We start from the raw sequence: 20209 nt of genomic DNA, 5'->3' as shown, positions 1-20209 counted from the left end.
ACCCATGAATTGTTGACCAAGAACAATTAAAGCACAAGATCTCATTCTCACAGGAGCTTGCAGGTGAGCTATTAGGAAATAGTTCAAGATATCAGGTTGACTTGTCTCATACCTTCTGAGAAATGAAGAGGAGGAGGGAATGAGGCTCAGTTGTTTCCAACTTTTATTGAGCTAAGCTGCCTCCTTCTCACACTTTCCAGAGTTGTAAGCACTGGAACCTGCTTTCCGCCTTGTTGCCTTATGATGCTGGGATTGCAGAGTTGCTCAGTTTTTAGTCCTTCTCACTGCTTGACATTTATCATTTAGCACCTGTGTGTGGATATCTTCTCTGGCACACAGAGTACTCTGATATTAGAACTAACTGCTTTTTTCTTCTCTAAGGAAGAGACTTTTGGTTCCAGCCCCTTTTGATAATAGGGTGTGAGTCTGTATGTTCATAATGTGCCCTAATAAAAATTATTTTATCTGTTAGACTGGATTAAGCCAGCTATGCATTAAAATACCTCAAGGCAAGACATAAGGCAGTAAACTAAGCATTATACCATTGTAAGATTAACATATTGAAGGAAATTTTACAGGCTTGAAAAACTAGTGCAGAAGCCTTTTGAATAGAGGCTTTAGGCTAATTGCTTACCCTCACCATCCTGAGGAAAGGAACTTGCATTACCTCTTGGGAAGTCCTCTTTCCACTGTCCGCACTCCTGCTTAGATGTCTGTATAATACCTGCTCCTGGGGAGACCTGGCCACATCCCTGTGACACATGTGACTTTCCAGAAGGTTGTTTAGATACCCATTCTGATTTCCAAAATTATCAGCATCACAAATAAAGCAAGGCAGCTTTTCTCCCAGAGTGCTTGCCTTAGGAAAGATTGGCTTTCCAGTGCCAGTGTAAGTCTTAGCTGAGAAGTAGATGCATTTTATCCAGGATGTTAGTATAAAATTAGTGCTGATTATAACACACGTGTCTTGTCTTTGGGAACTGGTTAAAATTTGTATGGATTTGTCTAAAATATTCAACATGGCTTTTTTGGTATCTCACTGCATGTGTGAAGTATGCTAAGGTGAACTGTCAGGTGTAGACAACGAAGGTGTACTTCATGGGGATGAATGGCCGTGCTTAGAGAGGGACGCATAGCGATCACTGGACATCAGCCAAGCAAACCAGGTCTTGCACTGTCTGAAAGGGCACAGTATGTGTGGGAGATTGGGTAGAGTGGTGTGGAGGGACCACAGCGGGAAGCAAGCAGGTTGGAGGGTGGGCAGGGCTTGATCTAGCCTAGGGGTTGAAGCAGGGCTGCCACCTATAGGACAATAAACACTGCTAAAAGACAGAAATGAACTCTAGTCTGATTTGCTGTCTTGTGGGTGGGAAGGGCAGCCAGCAAGACTGGTGGAAAAACTAGGTTAATTCCTTCCTCTTATCCAGTCAATCACTGATAGCCATGGATCTGACTCACAAATGTGCCCTTTGCTTTCTCAACCCTAGGGAGTCTCCCTGCCTCCTAGTCCCCAACCCGAGAGACATTTTGAAAATTCTCTGGAGTGTGAGTTGAGTGGGGGTGGGAGGGCAGATGAGTTGTGGACACTGGGAGCAAAGGCCTGATAACAGCTGTAGCTGTGTTCAGAGAGAAGGGATTTGACCATTGCTCCCCTCCTCTGAAAATAACCCTGGAGCCTGATGAATCGCAGGCCCAGCCAGCCAGCTCCTTATTGATTGCTGATACCAGAGATCTCCCACTTTGAGTTTCTATCTTGTTCTCATTCTTTTAATGAGTCTTTGATCTAGACATTCATTTGCTCTTACTCACATTTCCCCCTCCTCCCTCTGTTTGCTTGACAAACTTGAAGGCATTTGCCTGGGCCTTGCTGATGTCACCACTCTTTCTCTGGGCTACCTCTTGTCCTGGTGACAGACCTCAGATGAAGAAGTATCTGACCTTTGCATAACCTTACTGAAGCATACTGATCCAAGGTGCCTGTTCTATCTGTGATGACACTCACGCCAGCCGTGCTAGCAATGAGATGCCCGCTGATGGTCATTGGTTTGTTCTCACCATGTTTTTTATAGCAGTTCTAAAACAGGAAATTATTTTAATGAAAAATATTTTCATAGCTATTAAATATGAATACACAAAAGTATCTGTGAAGTTTTTAATATTGATGAACGTGAGTTACTTAAAAAAAATGCTTTCTTAATGTCCAAGTTTCCAGGGGGTTGGGGGATAATTGCTCAGCAATCCAGACAGCTTCCCACCTCCAGGGTGCCTTGTTCAAGCCCATGTTTGTGTTTGGGGATTTGAACTGAAGGCTGGAAGCCCTGCGTTGCAGGTGCTGCCCAGAAGGACCAATGGAGAGCCAACTGGAAAGATCAATTCCAAGAAAAGCTTTGGCACTATATCAAAGGGTGGTAAATGAAAATAAGTAAGTGCTAAAATAGCAAAGGTAGGTGTGCATACCTCTTAGAAGGTAATTTCCTGCTTGGATGACTTTTCGAAGCCCAAGCATTTATAGTTCTTGATGATAATAGTTAAGATAACTTCTACTCTAACTAAATGTCTTGAAGTATGTTCCTTCCTAATTGCATTTAACTCTTAGAGAATAAAATCCACATCTTATTCTATGTCTCTTTCCAATGCACCAGAAGCTGTCTCTAAATGCCTGTCCATTGACTAAATGAGTAAAGCAAGACCAAACTCTTTTTCTACCTTCTGTCTTCCTTCTGAGCTATTTATCCACCAATGAGTCATGGTACAGGCAACCTTGTGGGTTTGGTTCTGGATGTATTCATTTACCAATGCAGTAAGCCTTTTGTGTCCTTGGAATCTGTATCTGCAGTCAACCAAAGCAGGTCAAAAGTATTCAGGGAAAAAATTGCATCTGGACAGAATTTTTTTCTTGTCATTCCCTAAATAATAGTGTAGCAACAACTATTTATGTAGCATTTACATTGTATTAGGCATGATAGAGAACCTAGAGATGATGTAAAGTATATAAGAGCAGGTGCCTAGGGTATTTGCGTTTTATATAAAGTATTGTAGCACCTGCTGATTTGGATAACCATCAAGGGGATTCTAGAACCCAATCCCAGCAGATGCTAAAGACCACTCGTGTATTCTAGTTTCCAAGTGAGAAGGTAAAATAAATGTATGCTCCCCAGTGTTCTGTTTTGTGTAGTTACAGTCTGACTATTCACTGTGGTAAGATAAACTACAAAACTGGGAGAGTGATGACTCTTGACAGGAATAATAGGTAGAGAGAGAACAGCTCATTCTGGGAGATAGATACCAGAAAGGGATGCTTGCAATTAAAATAGGAAAGAAGTCATTTTCCCCCATGTAGAGAGAGGACTCTTAATTAGCTATCTGTGTTTTATGTAGGCACACTTTACAATTTGAGTAATGTTAATCTCAATTCATTTAAAATGCGATTTTTATGGAAAATGGTAAAAAGAGAATGATTCCATTCACTGTGTAACACAGGGGCAAAAATTTAGAAAGAATAGAAAAGTAATTGACTTTTGGTTGTGACTTTCTGTACAAAATTCTGAAGAAAAAAGGCCAAAAAAATGAGTCTATTTAGATGATTCTTTTCACACATTGATTTTTCAAAGAAAGGTACTACATAGTACTACATAGTACATAGTGCAAAAATATGCTATTGATTTTGTCCTTGGGTGAAACTTAAAAAAAAAGAGTCAAACATACAACTTGCAACCTTTTAGGACTAAAATGAATAATGATTTTTCTGCAACTTGATAAATTAGGATTTTATCTTGTCAAATGAAGATATTAAACCAACCTTTGGGAGATGCCCAATAACTTATTTGCTCTTGGGCTGGCTCTAATGATAACATTTCTGCTTTGAATTATATGCTTTACACCCTCATTACAGGTTTGTATTTTCCCTTCTCCTCTCAATTACAGCTCGAGTTAACCTTCAGCTACTTGGAGATCCAAGGTGTTATTTGCAACAAGCCTGCTCAGGTGAGTAAGTGGCAGACACCTGTCACTGCCACATCACGCATGATGTTTCCTGAGTTCCTGAAACTGTGGAATGTTTTCCGTTTTGATTCATGAGTGAATGTTCCTTGAGCTAGAGTAGAAAAACAAGGTTATTGAGGAGGATTTTCAGAATGAGATCTTCAATGGTGGTTGGGTGGGGCTCAAGGCCCAGAAGTTGTTCTGAAAAGAAACACGTTTTCCATTCTGTATCTTGAAATGAGCCAATTACCTCTGCTGTTGCTGGTGATGTTAAACTGGAAGAGAGTACTGCTCCTGAGAGACTTTGTGATGCATTTTAGCACAAAAGTTTTATATTCTTTTATAGTACAAGTTCTTCCTCAGATAATAAATGAAATTTTTAGTGTTAATAAAGTGTAGATTTTAAAACCCAGGTTTGTTGAGCGCTAAGTAATTGCAGTTAAGAATGCAATTTGGGGCCTGGCGGCGTGGCCTAGCAGCTAAAGTCCTCGCCTTGAAAGCCCTGGGATCCCATATGGGCTCCGGTTCGAATCCTGGCAGCTCCACTTCCCATCCAGCTCCCTGCTTGTGGCCTGGGAAGGCAGTTGAGGACGGCCCAATGCATTGGGACCCTGCACCCGCGTGGGAGACCCGGAAGAGGTTCCTGGTTCCTGGCATCGGATCGGTACGCATCGGCCTGTTGCGACTCACTTGGGGAGTGAATCATCGGACGGAAGGAGGATCTTCCTCTCTGTCTCTCCTCCTCTCTGTATATCTGGCTGTAATAAAATGAATAAATCTTTAAAAAAAAAAAAAGAATGCAATTTGACATTGTGATGTATGCACTGTCATGAAACTTTCACCACAGTCAAGGCACTGAACACGTTCATTACCCAGGAGTTTCACTGTAACACTCTGCTCCTCCTCCTCCCTTTCTGCTCTTGCTATAGGCCATTTGCATTTTCCAAAATTTTATATGGATGGAATCATACACTGTCCTTCCTGTCTGCCTTTGTTTTAGTCAATTTCATTATTTTGGGATTCATTTGTTCTGTTGCATCTGAATGGTTCAATCATTCTTGCTAAGTATTGCTCCATTGTGTAACTAAATTGCAGATTATCCATTCACCTGGTGATGGACATTTGGGTTGTTCCAAGTTTTGCCTGTAGCAGTTAAAGCTGCTGTAAATATTTATGTGGAAGTCTTTGGGCAAATGTTTTTATTTTCTGTGGGTAATTGTTCTAGGAGTGAATGGCTGAGTGTAGAACCTTGTGAAACACTGACAAACTGTTTTCCAAAGTGGTTGTACCATGTTATGTCACCAGCAACAGAGTAAGAGCATTCTGGTTCCCTGAAATGTTTGACAGCACTGGTTTGATCAATGTTTGATCAATGTTTTATGAAGTGTGTAGTACCTTTTCATTGTAGTTCAACTTGCATTTTCCTAAGAATAAAATATGTTGGGCATCTTTTTTTTTTCCTGTTTGTTTGCCATAGTATCTTTGTGTGTGTGTTTGTGTGTGTGTGTGTGTAATGTCAATTCAATTTATTTGCCATTGTTGGCACTGAGTTTATTTTCTTATGGAATTTTAGAGCTTTTTAAAAATGTGTATTCTGGATACAAATTCTTTATAAGATATGTGATTCCTACATATTTTCTCAGTCTGTGGCTGGCTTCTCATTCTCTTGGAATGAAAGGGCAGAAATTTTAAGTTTTGGTGGAGTCAGAGTTACAAATATTTTCTTCTATAGTTCATGCTTTTGGTGTCACATTGGATAAATCTCTGCTGAACCTCAAATTCCAGAAGACTCTGTGTTTAGTTTTAGACCTTTAGGTTATATATTCAGGTCTGTGGTTGATTTTGAAGTAATTTTAGTATATAAGGCAATGTATGGGACAAAATTCCTTTCACACACATGGGTATATAACATATATAATACACAGTAAATAATACACACACGCACAATTCAATACTGTTTGTTTGAAAGACCATTGAGTCCTCACTGAGTTGTTTCTGTTTGTGAAAAGTCAATTGTCCATGCAAGTGTGGGGTCTATTTCTGGCCTGTGCATCTTGATGCTTGATTCCATTTGCTTATACCACTGCCAGTCTGTCCTCATTACCTTAGTGTTTCAGGGAGATTGAAATCAACAAGCCTTAATTCTCCAGCTGCATTCTTTTCAAAATTGTTTTGTGATTCTAGGTATTTTGCAATTCCATGTGGATTTAGAATCACCTCAGTTTCCACAGAAAGTCTGCATGGATTTTGCCTGAGCTTGCATTGGATCTGTAGGTCAGTTCAGAGAGGATTGATATTTTAATGATATGGAATCTTCTGACCTAAGAAAACTCTGTTTATTTAGTTCTGTAATTTTAGCAGTATTGTGTTACAGCTTTTGTTGTTTACGTGTTATGCGTCTTTGATCAGATTCGTTCCTAAGTAGTTCATATTTTTTGATGCTGTTTTGAATGGCATTTTACCGTTTTCAGTTGTTTCTCACTTGTATTAGGCATATAACTAACTTGCATATTGAGTTTAGATTCAACCAGCCGCTATTCATTTTTTGAATTTAATTTTAATTTGTAAAATGTACTTGAAAGGCAGAATGAGAGAGAGAAGGAGAGAGAGAGAGAGAGAGAGAAAGGGACTGAAACTTTCCGTCCTTTGCTTCTCTCCCCAAATGGCCACAACAGCTGTGTCTGGGACAAGTTGAAAAACAGGCATCAAGCTCCCATGTGGATGGCGGGAACCCAGCCACCTAGACCATCCTCTGCCACATGAGGGAAGGTATTTAATTGACAAAGAAACAAGCTCTGTTTCTTTGATAACTAGAGGCCCTTTTGTGGATATCTTCTTGAACAAGTTCTAGTATTTGTATGCTCCAAAAAGTTGCCCGTTGTATTTACATTGTGCAATTTGTTGAAAACAAGTTGTCCTCCCTTCCTTCCCTCCCCTCCCTCTAATATCAGTCTTTAAGAGGCTTATTAGTTTTGTTGATCGTGGCAAAGAATTTGCTTTTTGGTTTTATTGATTTTTCTACATTGATTTCATGGCTTTTCTGTGTCATTGGTTCTTGCTCTGATCTTTATTAGTTTTTCTCCTACTTTTTGTTTCAGCTCTTACGACTAAAAAGAAAATGTGTGTTAGTGTATGTAATTTGCTGATAATATTTCTGAAAGAATCGGTCACAAGCGTCACTCTCTGTTGACTGACATTACATACACATCCTCGGTGCTTCTCCAGTTGTATCTTAGAGCAGCATTTTATCCTATGTGCTGATCATTTTCTAGGAAGTAGAATGTGAAAGAAAAATCACAGCACCATATGTTTGCCCAAATGGCTAAACATATGCAGAAATCAACAATCTCTCCTGAACGATGGCATAATAGCATAACCAGGGCCTTCTTGTTGGTATTAATTTAGGAATGTTTATGTCTATGACTTGGGGCTTGGCATGGAAACAAGGAGGGCATTCATCATCTGTGTGCACCAAAGTTATGTTCAAAATATAACTCAGCTCTGATGCTTGGTTTTGAAAAAAGATGTTAATGAAGAAAGAATCGGGCACAAATTGGTACTCCCATACTTGGTGTCTTGCTCTGTCTTGCCTGCCTTTTGGGGGAGCTGGATGTCAAGCTGTCCGTTTCCAACCTCACAGCACTATTGTAGGGGCCAGAGGAATCGCTTTATTGGTGCCATGGCATGGCCCTTGAGGATAAAATTGTAGTGGAATAATGGTGCTGCTTTCACAAAGGGATTGACAGTTCAGAGATGAGAATACCAGCAATCTTGTGGCATTCAAAACTTGACCTGTTTCACCATTGCCTGTGGTGTTTTTTAAATGCAGGTACTTCTCCATGTCATGTTGCTGCCCCTCTCCCTTCCAGTATATACACAGCACCTACGAAGGGCAATTAGGACTCTGTATCTGGGGTGAACATTTGCTTTTCTTTCAATTGCTGCACTTGATTGTGATGTGTTCCAAAGGCAGAGAAGCAAGTAGCCTGCATAACCTCAGGTTCCCCGAAGTCTCTACTTTTGATTTTTTTTCTGACATAAAATCCTAAGGATGACAGTGTCTGCCTGCAGCCTCACAGTCCAGCCTTGATTCAGAATTTTTTCCCAAGGACCTCTGGGATCTGTGAACATTATGTCATTGATATATAATTATTTAACTGCAGTTTGCAAATTCAGACAAAATGCCTTGGACAGAGGCGTCGTGTGGTATGTGAATGAGAGCCAGTAAAGGTGTTGCTGAGTTAGTGGAATGCTGTTTGTCTTCCTTTGTATAGAACTGTGGGGAAACGACCTTTTTTCTTGGGTTTACATATCTCATTGTCCCATGCTGTAGGGCTTTTGTGGCCTATAAATTGAGGTGAGCAGTTATTAGTTTTATGGTTATAGAATTATTGGATTGCTTGTTGTAGAACTGACCACCTATTGTGTTACTTTTATTTTTTAAATGTAAGGTTGGATGTTGCTGTGTCACAGTGATATTGGTGAAAAACAGACCTGAACATTCCATAAGGAAAAATAATAATACTAATAAAATCTTTCAGATCTATTGGCTGGGATATTGTAAAAAATACTTGCTCCAAGTTTAACCAGATAGTTTTACCTTAAGAAAAGAGGTGTGAGGTTAGTTGGAAATTTGAATCATGAACAAGAATCAGTGTCTTGTATCTTGGATTATTATTTTAGGTATATACCAGAGGTCATGGGCTCTCTTCTACTGGGCATCTAAGGAAAAAGTATTTCAAACGTTCTGCTTGTCCACAGCTAAAATAGAGGGAAAAGGTGTATGAAGGCAGCCCTTCCTGGGATGAGATGGTTTATTGAGTTGTTTCCAGCTCTGTCACTTTGTTGCAGTCTTTTTGCATTATGCAAAGCTAGTGACATTGTATGCAGGGCTGTGTGAGTGCTTTCATGTGAGGCTGAACTTGAAGACCTAATTTCTTCTCCCACCTGTCACCTTTTTTCTTCCCTGTCATTCTTTTCAATCCTGTGCAATTAAGGATGATGAGATGCTAAGATCAAGTGGAATTAGAATAACCTAATTACTAATTTCTTATACCCAAACTGTGAGCTGATAGATGCACTGGATGTGCAGAATGTGCTGCTACACTGTAGTGAGCAACATAATCACTCCTGGTGGGAAGGTCTGGGGACACGGTGTCACACACAGGCACAATGGCACATCTCTAGTCCTCTGGATTATAAAAATGTGCATACACACACTTTGTGCATGGAAACATGAGCTGAACCACACAAGCCAGCTCTAGTCTAATTGAAGACTTCTCATGGACATTCTGGCCTTGATTAGAACTCAGACCTGTAGGTACAACCTCCTCCTTGCACAGTAACGCTGCCTTGTCTTGGACCATTTTCCAGATGACGAATGCAGCCTTTGCTTAGAGAATTTTAAGGGCTTTAAAAATTTTTTTTGAATAGACTTAAAAGTGGGATTATGTATTTCTTTTTCACTCATAACTAATCACCATAGAGGTGGTAGTTACTAATTAATTGTAGATAGATCGCTGCAAGGGTATTTATAAAAAAGTGACAATTTAAGGACTCGCCTCACTTATGCCCTTTTCTTCCATCTTGTCATTTTGACAAATGCTTTTCATTACTCTTGCTGTTAATGTTAGGGTTTTCCATTTAGATAATTTTAGGAAAATCTGAGACCAAGTCGAGGAACTCCCAAACCAAATGGTGTGTTTGCACAGTAGATGTAGTTCTTCCCATGATGTTTTCATACAGACAGGAAGTCAGTGTGGGAGGCTGTTTGCTGTGGTGATAGTTACAGGGGACTGCTTGTCATGTGAGTGGTCTTGAGACTCATGACAATAGTGTCTGCTTTCCGTTTTTAAAATAAGTGATTCAAACTAACTCTTTATTGGAGATGTGTTCATATTTAGCTTGTACCTTTTGTGACATGCTGTCTTGTTCAGGTTGATTTATAGACTAGCTGATTGACCTGAATCTAGAATTTTTTTTTTGCTATAAGTTTTGGGTGTCTCCAGCTGTTACATGATAAGGGTGTGTGTTCACTAAACTTAATGCTAAACAATTTACTGCCTGGTTGCCTTAATCAAATCCTAAGTATTCCTTCTTCTAAAGCTTGAAAGTTTCTATGCATTCAAGTTTTCTTTAGTTCCAGGCAAAAGGATTGAACATTTCCTTTTATCATCTGCTATGTCTTCCTGCCTTTAAAATATGTGGTGTTTTTGAAGGGTAGCTAACAACTCACCAGAAATATTATGCATTTATCCCAAATAGCGGATATGATCAGCTGTGTATGTGCGGTAGTAGGGAGTTCAATTAAGTCACACAGCCAGGGGAGTCGTTTGAATCTCTCTTTTTACCCCTGGGTTCCTGTGTGTTTTTGACAACCCTTCTGTTCCCCTAGTCAAGCAATGGTTCTTAAATATGAGTCTTAAATGGGAAGTATATTTGAGAGAAGTACTTCTTAAACAGCTACTGTTTTGCATATCTGGGTTGCTGCACTGTTTCCATTATTTAGAATGAGAAGTAGAAGCGTTGGGACTCCTTATTAACAAGTGTCCACTTGATGGTTACAGATGGTTGTGGAAACGGAGAAGTGCACCATCTCCCTGAAGATGGCATCGCTGGAGGACGGGAATGACGTGCTGGCGCACATCGGCACCTGCTTGCGAAAGATATTTCCTGGCCTTTCTCCAGTGTGAGTTCCCCAGAGAAGGGGGAGGAGAGCAGAGAACTTGTTCCTCCTCAAAGTGCAAATGCAAGCATGTCTTCCTTCTGCTCTTTCACTGAGTTCCTCTCTTAGCTTCCCTTTCTCTCTATTCTTATTTTTCATGCTACAGTTCTATAGGCTCAGGGATTTCCTCTTCCACCCTCCCCATTCCCCTTCCTCCCCCACTGTTTTCCCCTTATATTATTATAATAATATAATCCTTCAGCAACAGTCACAAGTCCATCTTGCTACTGTTTAAGGTATCATGACATTGTAGGCATAGACAATGGCAGAAAGTCCAGCATCCTATTGTATTGAACATGTATTGAACAGTTTTGTTAGGAGTCCTCCATTTATCCACGATTATAGATGCATACTACAATGCACCTTCACTTCTTGGTATGCTAGTCTTCATTATATGCACCTCTAGGTGCATATATGTATCTATGTGTGTATGTGTTTACCTGTATATCTACTGATCTTGTATTTTGCATGAAGGTGCCTTATATCAGTTCTCTTTCTTTTGAATATTTAATTATTTGAAAGGTAGAGTTATACAAACTCAAAAGAGGGAGATCTTCCATCTGGGGTTGTCACTCCCCAAATAGCTGCAAAGGCTGGAGCTGGGTAGTTTTTTGCCATAGGACTGTTTTTGTTTGAGTTTGAGGAGTTTGAGTGATGTGAGGACTGGGAAACCTTTCTATTCACAAGACCAAGACGAGAGACAGACCCTTGTGATACAATATCAGATTTACTCTGGTGTGAATCTGTCCTTTTACCCCTGGGTTCCCACTTGACATCCCACGACTAATAGCATCTCAGAGGCTGTTGGCTTGCATCATGGCCTCAGGTAGAAAAAAATCACGGCACTTCCTGATCCTTGTTTGGTTTCCTAGCTGCTTTCATTTTCCTTGTAACCTTTCTGGAATACACACTGAGGATGTCCTCATGGTTTTGGCAGGTGTTTTAAAATCAGGGTTATGTGTTTGGATCCCTGAGTCTGTGGCCAGGAGTGAATGAAGTATTGGGTTCTGATTGGCTGGTAATGAGAGGGCAGAGGTACGTCTGTGAGAAAACTCCTCAGGGCAGTAGTGCTGCTAGCATCCCTTCCCGGTGGAAGGACATGACACACAGATGGCAGGCAGTCCCTCTTTGTGCTTCTGACATGCTGAAAGGTTACTGGGCCAGCCACTGGCTTCACCTGTCACATGTAAGGTTGGTTGCTGTTCACCTTGCGGGGTTGGGTGGGAAGGGAATTTAAGGTGCTTCATGGAACCTGTCCTTACAAGGCTTCATCAGAAGTGGCTCAGTGAGCCTTTCTTCAGCCTCTTTGGCCTTGGCACACTGCTTGTCTCTCTCTTCTCTCCCCAGAGGCAGTTGTTCCCTAAGGGAAGGGCTGGCCCTGACCCTACTAATTGTTCACCCTAGTTTCCTCCATTCTGAAGCATTGTTCTGAATATTTGATGCTTTCTGGTTAAGGGAACTGAGTGTACATTGCCTCTTGTCAGCAGGTTGAAGGGCAAGCCAAGGTGCCCCTCACACTGGGGCAGATTTTCTGGTATGAGGCATCTGAAACGCAGCCTCAGCTGGGTACCCACACATGCATGTGCCTGCAGAGTGTAGCATAGGGCTCAGCTGAGGTAATGAGCCTGTAGTGGCAATGAGGAAACACTCAAGCAAAACTTTCTTGAAAGTGATCTCCCTGCCTGCATGGGGGCTTCTGAATCCATGATCTCCACCTTCCCTTCATCTTCCTTCCTGCTAGCTCGCTCCCAAATTGTGTGGCCCAGCATGAAGACCACTGCTTTCCTGCCCTGCGATCCATCCTGTTTTGGAACATAAGCATTGTTTTTCATGTTTTTATTGTCTTGGAATGGGTTCCTAATGCTGACGGACTCTTACCTTGTTAGACACAGCTCAAAGCTTCCTTCGTGATTAAAGTTCCTTTATTTGTGTTTCCAAAGAACTTTGTGATTATTTCCTGTACCAGCACACATCCCACTGCATGATCATGGTCTAAGCCTTTGTATGTGCAGTGAGTATTTATTTGTTGGGTTTCTGATCTATACCAGTCATAGTACTGGCATCTGGGACCCAGTTGTGAATGTTACCTGTGACCATGTGGGACATCCATTTCAACTCGGGGAAACAAACTTCCCACAGAGGAAATGCAAAAATAAAGCAGCAAAATTTGTGTAAAGTGACAGGAGGGAAACAGATACGATTAATTATAAAAGAGATGGGCCCAGCGCCATAGCTTAGTGGCTCACCTTGTATGCGCCAGGATCCCATATGGATGCCGGTTCGTGCCCTGGCAGCCCCGCTTCCCATCAGCCCTGTTTGTGGCCTGGGAAAGCAGCTGAGGACAGCCCAAAGCCTTGGGACTCTACATCCACGTGGGAGACCCATAAGAGGCTCTGGGTTCCTGTTTTCAGATCATTGCAATTCCAGCTGTTGCGGCCGCTTGTGGAATGAATCCTCGCTGTCTCTCCTCTCTGTATATCTGGTTTTTCAATAAAAATAATAAATTTAAGCAAAATTTTAACAAGTAATACAGAGATAAATTTTTGTGCCCAGAATCCTCTTTGGGGGCCGTGATAACTTGAACAGACCTGGAGAAAGAGCCTGTCAGATAAAAAAGGGGCAGAGAACGTGTCCTCCCTGGGGCCTTGGCTCCTGTGCTTTCTTCAGCCTTGAAGGTGACTATGGACTTGAAGTGCTTAAGGCTAACAACCAGTTTGTGTGGAGTATAACAAAGGACAGAGGTTGGAGGGGCTGAGAAATGCTACATTGGAGGCTGGAATGAGGCCTTGGCCAGTTGGTTTAGAATCTAAGAATTTGGAATTTTTAGTATTTCACAGAGAAGCCACTGTGAGGTTTTAAGCAGTGAGATGGAGGAGTGAGATGGATAAGGTTTAAAGTCAGTGTGTAGAGAGGCTTGGGTGGAGGGTGGGGAATAAATCCCTAGTCATTCTGTTTTGGGCATGTGAAATTTGATATCGAGAACATCTAGGTGTGGATATCAGGTGGGCAATGATATATGTGAGCGTGGATCTCGGAGGACAGGTCCAGACTTGGCAGCGGAACAAAGGTGAGTCTTTAGTGTAGCGGTAGTCCTTAGTGTGTGGTTGCTGAGTCCACCTGGAGAGATGGAACCTGGAAGATGTCTTGAGAAGAAGGCCAATATTTAGAGGTTGAGCAAGAATGGGCTGCAATGGGGATCGATAAGGGCCAGAAGAAAACCCACGGACACCTGGGCTTGGTTGGTGGGAGGCTCTGTAGGTTGGTACTTGCAGGCAGAGAGCTCTCTGATCATTGGTCCTTTGAGAGGGTGCAGGAGCAGCAGCTTGGAGCAGTTCTGGGGGTCTGATGGAAGGGACAGATAGATCTGTGGTGAGATGATCTCAGAAGGTAAATATGGTACTCTCTGCCTAAAGGGCATTTTAGACAGGTTCACCCAGAAGAAGAAACTGATGACTGGAATATGGCTGGAGCAATCTGAGGGATTACAGAGGTGGTGAGGTTGGGGTGGTTTGTATTTAGAACGGGAGCTATTATAGCACCTTGCTTTAGTCGGGGGGAATAAGTACTATGAGAGATTCTTGCTGGCACTGGGGATAAATACCTCATCAGTATCTTGAGAAGAGGAGACGGGGCTAGAGCCCTGAACATTCCTGACTGTGCTATTAGGCTGCCTACTGCTTGAGCAAAGACTATGCTTTTATTAACCTTCAAGCCCTAATCCTTGTCACCTAGTACAAGCTTAAGGAGGTTTGGGGTAAACACATACATTGCATGCTTAATTGTGCACCTAATGCCTTCCTGGCACCGAGACATGAGACTACAAGGAACAAGAAGACTCTGGTTCTTCTTCCAAATCATGGACTCCTTACTTGAGGAGACTCAATGTAGCTGAAATAGCAGGTGCTTGCATGTACATGGGAAGTGAGTGAGTCCAAATAGGTTGGAGGGAATTCAGAGCAGAGGTCATGCAGATCAAGAGACCAATGGGAGAAGCTGTGATCATTTAGAAAAGGACTTGGCACAGAACTTAATAACCTAAACATGCTTGACTTGTATTTCTCTTTTCTATCCAACACACACAGCTTGTCACAACAAACCCTTACTGTTTTGTGATCGGCATGGAATGCCTTTGCTTTGGAAATCCCTTAGATTTTACTACACAGTTTTGGCAGGGGAAGTACACAATTATGTTGGCATTGGTTATTGTGACCAGAGAGAATGGAAGATCAGGCAACTGTATTCTTTCTCCTATGTTCCTAGTAAGTCAAAATATATAGTAATAGAAATATTTCCTTTATGTAAATAGTGCAGAGCATGCAAAATAAGAATGTCCTCATAATGGCATATACATCCCATTCTTACTAAATTACAGACTATGATGAGAATCCTCGAGCCTTCTTGAAGGTAACTGTCTGATCTAGTACACTACCTGGATCCCCTGGGCACGCCTAGTGGAGACTAGAGGGTGTCTCATGAGGAGGCCAGGCTAGGGTAGCCCTTGGTTTGGATCATCCCTTTTTAAATAACCTGAGTTGAGTTTTTTGTCAATGAAAGTCCACCTGGAAAGGCATGAGTAATCTGCTTTTACCCACATGTAATTTGAAAACTCATCCAAGATTTAAATCAAATATCTAAAAAAAAAAAAATATGTATTTGTGCTGTCAGCTCTCTGATGGTCGAGAGAATGCAGGTAGGAAAAAAAGAAATGTTCACTCATAGTATTTTTTTCATTTCCCCTCTGCAAATATTTGTTAGGCTGTCTCCTTATCCCTCTCTCCTTCGTTTGCAAAGGACCTATTTTTCCTCATTAGATAAGCAGAGCTTATTTTAACATGTAGAGAAAACACAGAGGATAGAAGGGAAACCTAAATGTAAAACTTACCTGATGTGACCCGCCATAGTGTTTTTGGTGAGTGTCCTTGTCTTTGGGGCAGGGCTAGTGGTTGTCCTTGAATGCCTGCCCTCTAAGACCTTGTTAATGGGGAGATATTTCCAGCTTCTATGTTGTTTAATCTGTTTTCACCAGGCAGTTTTGCTCAGTAAGTTGGGATGTGTGCTGTATGGCCTTCAGCTTTTCTAATAGCAAGAACCTTGGTTGCTGCATTCAACAATGTTACACTTTTTACCTGCTAAATGATACTATTAACAGTGTTAGGAATAATTTAGGATATATTACTTGAAGGACTTCCTCAGGCATGTCTAAGCAAGCACAATCTTTCCTGCTATCTCAGACTTTGTAGCCCAAAAGGGGGTAGAAGAAAGTTCTACCTACAATGGAATGAGGAGTGTGAAACCTGGCACCCTGAGAGAACAACCAAGGAAAAGTCTCATTTAACTCACGATGGCAAGACAGTTGCTGTGGTTTTTGCTTATTTGATCTTTTTGTTTGTTTTGAAAGGAGGGTTTTGCATTCTAGGGGATGAGCTAGATGGTACAGAGTGGAAGCTGGAGGCCTGAAGGTGGAAGAGAGCTGGTGCCCCTGGCTCTTGGAGCTGCAACCAGCCTACTTCAGTTGCATCCAGAGCCTGCCTGCACTACTGTGAAATAAAGATAATTCCTCCTTATGGAGAGGATAGAAAAAAGTACATGGTACATAGCGGGGAGTTCTGCAGGCTTTTGTATTTCAGAACAAAGTGTTAGTCCCTGTGGGAGGGAGAAGTGGTCTCGAGGCTAGTGCAAGAAGTGTATCCATTGCTAGAGGGGAGGAGAACACAGGGCAAGACGGTTCACTTTTCATGCCCCAGTGTCCTTATCTGTGAAATGGGAATAATGATAGAAATGTTGTTGTGTGGAGGTTGCATGAACTCATCTAAACTGCTTGAGTCCTGGTTCTGAGCATTAGTAGTACAGTGGGAACTTTTGGAGCCAGCCAGCCAGAGAGGCTGGAATGAAGGTTGTGCTGTTGGATAGGAAACTGATGGCCCCTAACTTCCTTTTTAGGAAGCAGAATAATAACCTTCTAACAGGAATTCTTTTGGTTTGCACGATTGTTGTTTCAATATGTGATAATTTTGATTGGTTATTGTTTATATATTGAACCAGTATATTTACTATAGTACCAAAAGTGGTATTGTCAGTCCTTTACTGGGAAGCCTGCATCCCATAGTGGAATGCCCAAGTTTGTTCTTCATTCCCAATTCCAGCTTCCTGCTAGTGCGTACCCTGGGAAGCAGAAGTGATGGCTCAGTTAGTTGGGTCTGTACTCCGATTGTGGGAGACCTGAATTTTGAGTTCCTGGCCCCTGGCTTTGGCCTGATCCAGTCCTGGCTGTTGTAGACATTTGGGGGAGTGTATCAGCAAATTGGAGATCTCTTGCATGTAAAGTAAGTAAGAATGAAAAAAGTTAATTAAGGAAATATGAGATGACTGAAGAAAAGTGGGAAAATGTGAGTTTTTTTTGTAAATAAAAGAACATGCTAGATTGGCAGCAATCCAGAACTGATGAACTATCAAAACTGTATGAGCAGGACCCTCAGAGTGCGCCTCCCGTTGGGGATCTGGGATGGGTGGGAGGTTGGGTGGGGCTTTTCCCTTTGTTTTTTTCCTGACCCCAGATACAGGGTAAAATGATATTGATGTGGAAACAATGGCATTACCCACTTTCACCCTGTAGCCCTTGACACTTTGTTCCCTAATCAACTAAGATTATTAAAAAATAATTAAAAAAAAAAAGAACATGTTCACCTGCTGTCAGTTCTGCATGGCTCTCTGCAGCAGGCAACCTTTTGTGGTGGGATGGGCCTTGGTCAAGTGTGTGGGATTATGGTAAAGCACGTTGTCTAAGGTGATCAGAACTAGAATGAGGCTTTCAAAATATCAATTAATGTAAATGGATAAAAATAACTGATAGGCTCATGTCAACACTCTGTCATGAGATTTGCAGGAAGAGCTGGGGTGCCTGTCAAGTTCCTGATTCTCGCCATGTGTATTTTTCAAGTCTTATGTAAACTGAATGCTTGCCATATAAATGTTGCTGACTCAACTCTGCGAGTGAGTAGCTTCTGCTTTCAAGGAGCTAGGTTTTTATGGCACTTTTTTTGTACAGTAAATGCTCCCTCTCCACTACAGCTTCTGTCTCTGCACTTGAACATGTGTGGGCACACACTGAGATTTTTACTATCATTTAGCCTCAGGCAGAAAATGACTTGTGGAATCATTTTCTTTTTTTGTATTCATTGTTCTTCTGCATAGTGTTAAGGCAACACAAGTAAGAATTGCCATCTTTTGGAAACTTGCTTCTTACAACTTCATCTCTTAGGGAAAGAAATAGTTGTTTCAGGAGAGTCCTTCAGTGCCACATGTGGCAGAACTGTCAGAGAGGAGCTACTTGGGAGCACTCCAGCAGACCCTCTGTGATGTTCACATTGGTGACCGCAGCCAACTGCCTGCACTCTCATTGATTTCCTCTTAGAGCTGAGTGAAAAGGCCCAGTGTTGCTTTTGGAATAAAATTATGGCTCTTTTTTCCTAATCTGCTGTAGTTTATTTCTCCCTATGGTGCTTGACTCTAGCCTGTGTCTCAGCACATTTCCTGAGGAGCAGGCCTTAGGGTACAGCAGGTTAGGCTGCCTTGGGCCACCCAAACCCCAGTATCAGAGTGGCAGTTGGAGTCCCAGCTACTTGCTTCTTCTGGCTCAACTACTCGGGTTCCTACTACCAGTGTCAAAAGACCAGGGTGGAGTTCCAGTTTGCTTGCTTCAACTTGATCTGATCTGCTAGTGGTGGAAGATCTCTGTCTCTCTCTGCCTTTCATGTATATAAAGTAAATTTTAAAAAAGAAAATAAAATGCCTGAGGCTGGATACTTGTAAAGAAATGTCTTCTAGCACATGATTCTTTGGGGGGGCCCACCACTGTGAAACTACAGCTCCCACCTTCTCATTCTTAATGCAACAACGTCCTGGCAAAAAACACGTGCCTTAATTTTCCTCTTATTTTTAATAGCTAACCTCCACCCTCTTTGTCATTGAAATAGCGTGTCCTGCAGTTCTGCTGAAACAAAGCCAGTTTTCAAGGCAAAGGTGATCCCAGATAAAATCTGATAATCACTCACCTTGGTGTCCAATGTTTTCTTAATTCAGCTGTAGAAAAGCCTGAGCCTGCTTCTGAAAGCTCTGCTCTTGCTTCACTTTTCACTGGCTAAATCATAATCAAGAGTGGGGAACATTTTTTCTCTCAGGGGCCGTGTGGATATTTATAACATTTGCAGGCCATACAGAATGCTCAACTTAAACATTAGCCTGCTGTAGGATTTTTTTTTTTTCTTAATTTCACACCCCACCTTCAGTTGCCTTAACCAAACCAGACCAAGTGATTTTGCAAGTCTTAAAGGGCTAGCTGGCAGGTTGCATGCTCCCAACATCTCCTACCCCTCATGTAACCAGGCATGAATGCCAGCAGGCTGGTGCTGAGCCAAGATGAATTGTTTCAGATCGCCAAATTCTGTCATATCATTTTAGTTGAGATTGCCCTTGTCAACAGAGTCAGCCGTGAATTAAGGACTTTTAGAGTAACAGTGCTTAATTTCAGGTGCTTTCAGATGACGTAACACTGTTTTGAGATCTTGTACATTTATATGGAGTTTGAAGGAATTCACAACACCCAATAGCAATGGGCTGTAACTGATTATGCTTCAATTGGAAAACTTTAAAAAGTAATAGGGGGAATATTTTCAGTGCCTATGTTAGACGTTTGCATGTGTGTTCCTTGGTGTGTATTTGATGTTTTTCTCAGAATAGAACAACCTGACCAGGCCACTTGAGGCTCTGGCACATTTAACTTGGAATCCCTCCCATCAGAAAGCAGAAATAACAAGGTTCACTGTCTTCCAGTATCTACAGAGTGATTCTAGTTCATGAGCATGACAAAGAAGATACACAAAAAGGCTACTTGAGCACTTTAAAATCATTGAGGAAAGATTCAAGTGTGCCCAAAATCATGTATAGACTGAGCATCCCCAACCGGGAAAATCGAAATGCACCCCAGTCCAAAACTTTGCAGATGCCACCACGATGTTGTAAGTAGGAAATCTCACATCATAAAAACTTGTCTCAGACACACAATTGTTTCAAAATTTTTACATAGAAATCCCTTCAGACTATGTGTATACAACATATATGAGAGTTAAATGAATTGTGTGTTTAAATTTGGGTCTCATTCTGAACGTGTCTCATTATGTGTATGCAGATTTTCTAAAATCTGGAGGAAAAAAAGTCCTTATCTGAAACCTTGTTTGAGTCTGTCAGACAAGGGACACTCTTCACCCTGCTCCACTTTGCCTACTTTGCCAACCTTGCCACTATGGCTGCTCTGGAGGTGAAGTTACCCTGTGCTCACCTCTCTCCAACCATAGCCACTTTCTCTCCCTTGGAAGGACCAAGTCAAGGACTATTTTCAAGGTCAAAAGCCCTGGGTGCCTTGGTGCCCTGCCGCCTTTGCCTTGCCCTTCTCACCTGCCTGTAACATCAGCATCTTGTCCAAGTTCTCCATTTCTTCTTTCCCCGTTT

At 41.7% G+C, this 20209-nt stretch overlaps 1 protein-coding gene across 7 annotated transcripts in view; it reads left to right on the top strand.

Annotated features, from left to right (window-relative positions):
* The window catches only part of CARMIL1 (capping protein regulator and myosin 1 linker 1), a 323242-nt gene that overhangs the window by 146993 nt on the left and 156040 nt on the right, over positions 1 to 20209 (top strand). For 5 of the 7 annotated variants that reach the window (XM_058667065.1, XM_058667059.1, XM_058667053.1 and 2 more), the window contains exons 4-5: positions 3925 to 3984; positions 10548 to 10669. In XM_058667065.1, the coding sequence (XP_058523048.1) occupies positions 3925 to 3984; positions 10548 to 10669 (182 nt within the window). Of the gene's footprint in view, positions 1 to 3924; positions 3985 to 10547; positions 10670 to 13555; positions 13773 to 14943; positions 14965 to 20209 lie in introns of those variants that run through there. The other 2 variants (XM_058667087.1, XM_058667095.1) reach the window with 2 other exon arrangements.

Source organism: Ochotona princeps, chromosome 1 (assembly GCF_030435755.1).
Source record: "Ochotona princeps isolate mOchPri1 chromosome 1, mOchPri1.hap1, whole genome shotgun sequence".
Lineage (NCBI taxonomy): Eukaryota > Metazoa > Chordata > Mammalia > Lagomorpha > Ochotonidae > Ochotona > Ochotona princeps.
Note: the sequence above shows the minus strand (reverse complement) of the source record. Positions and strands in the feature narration are given on the sequence as shown.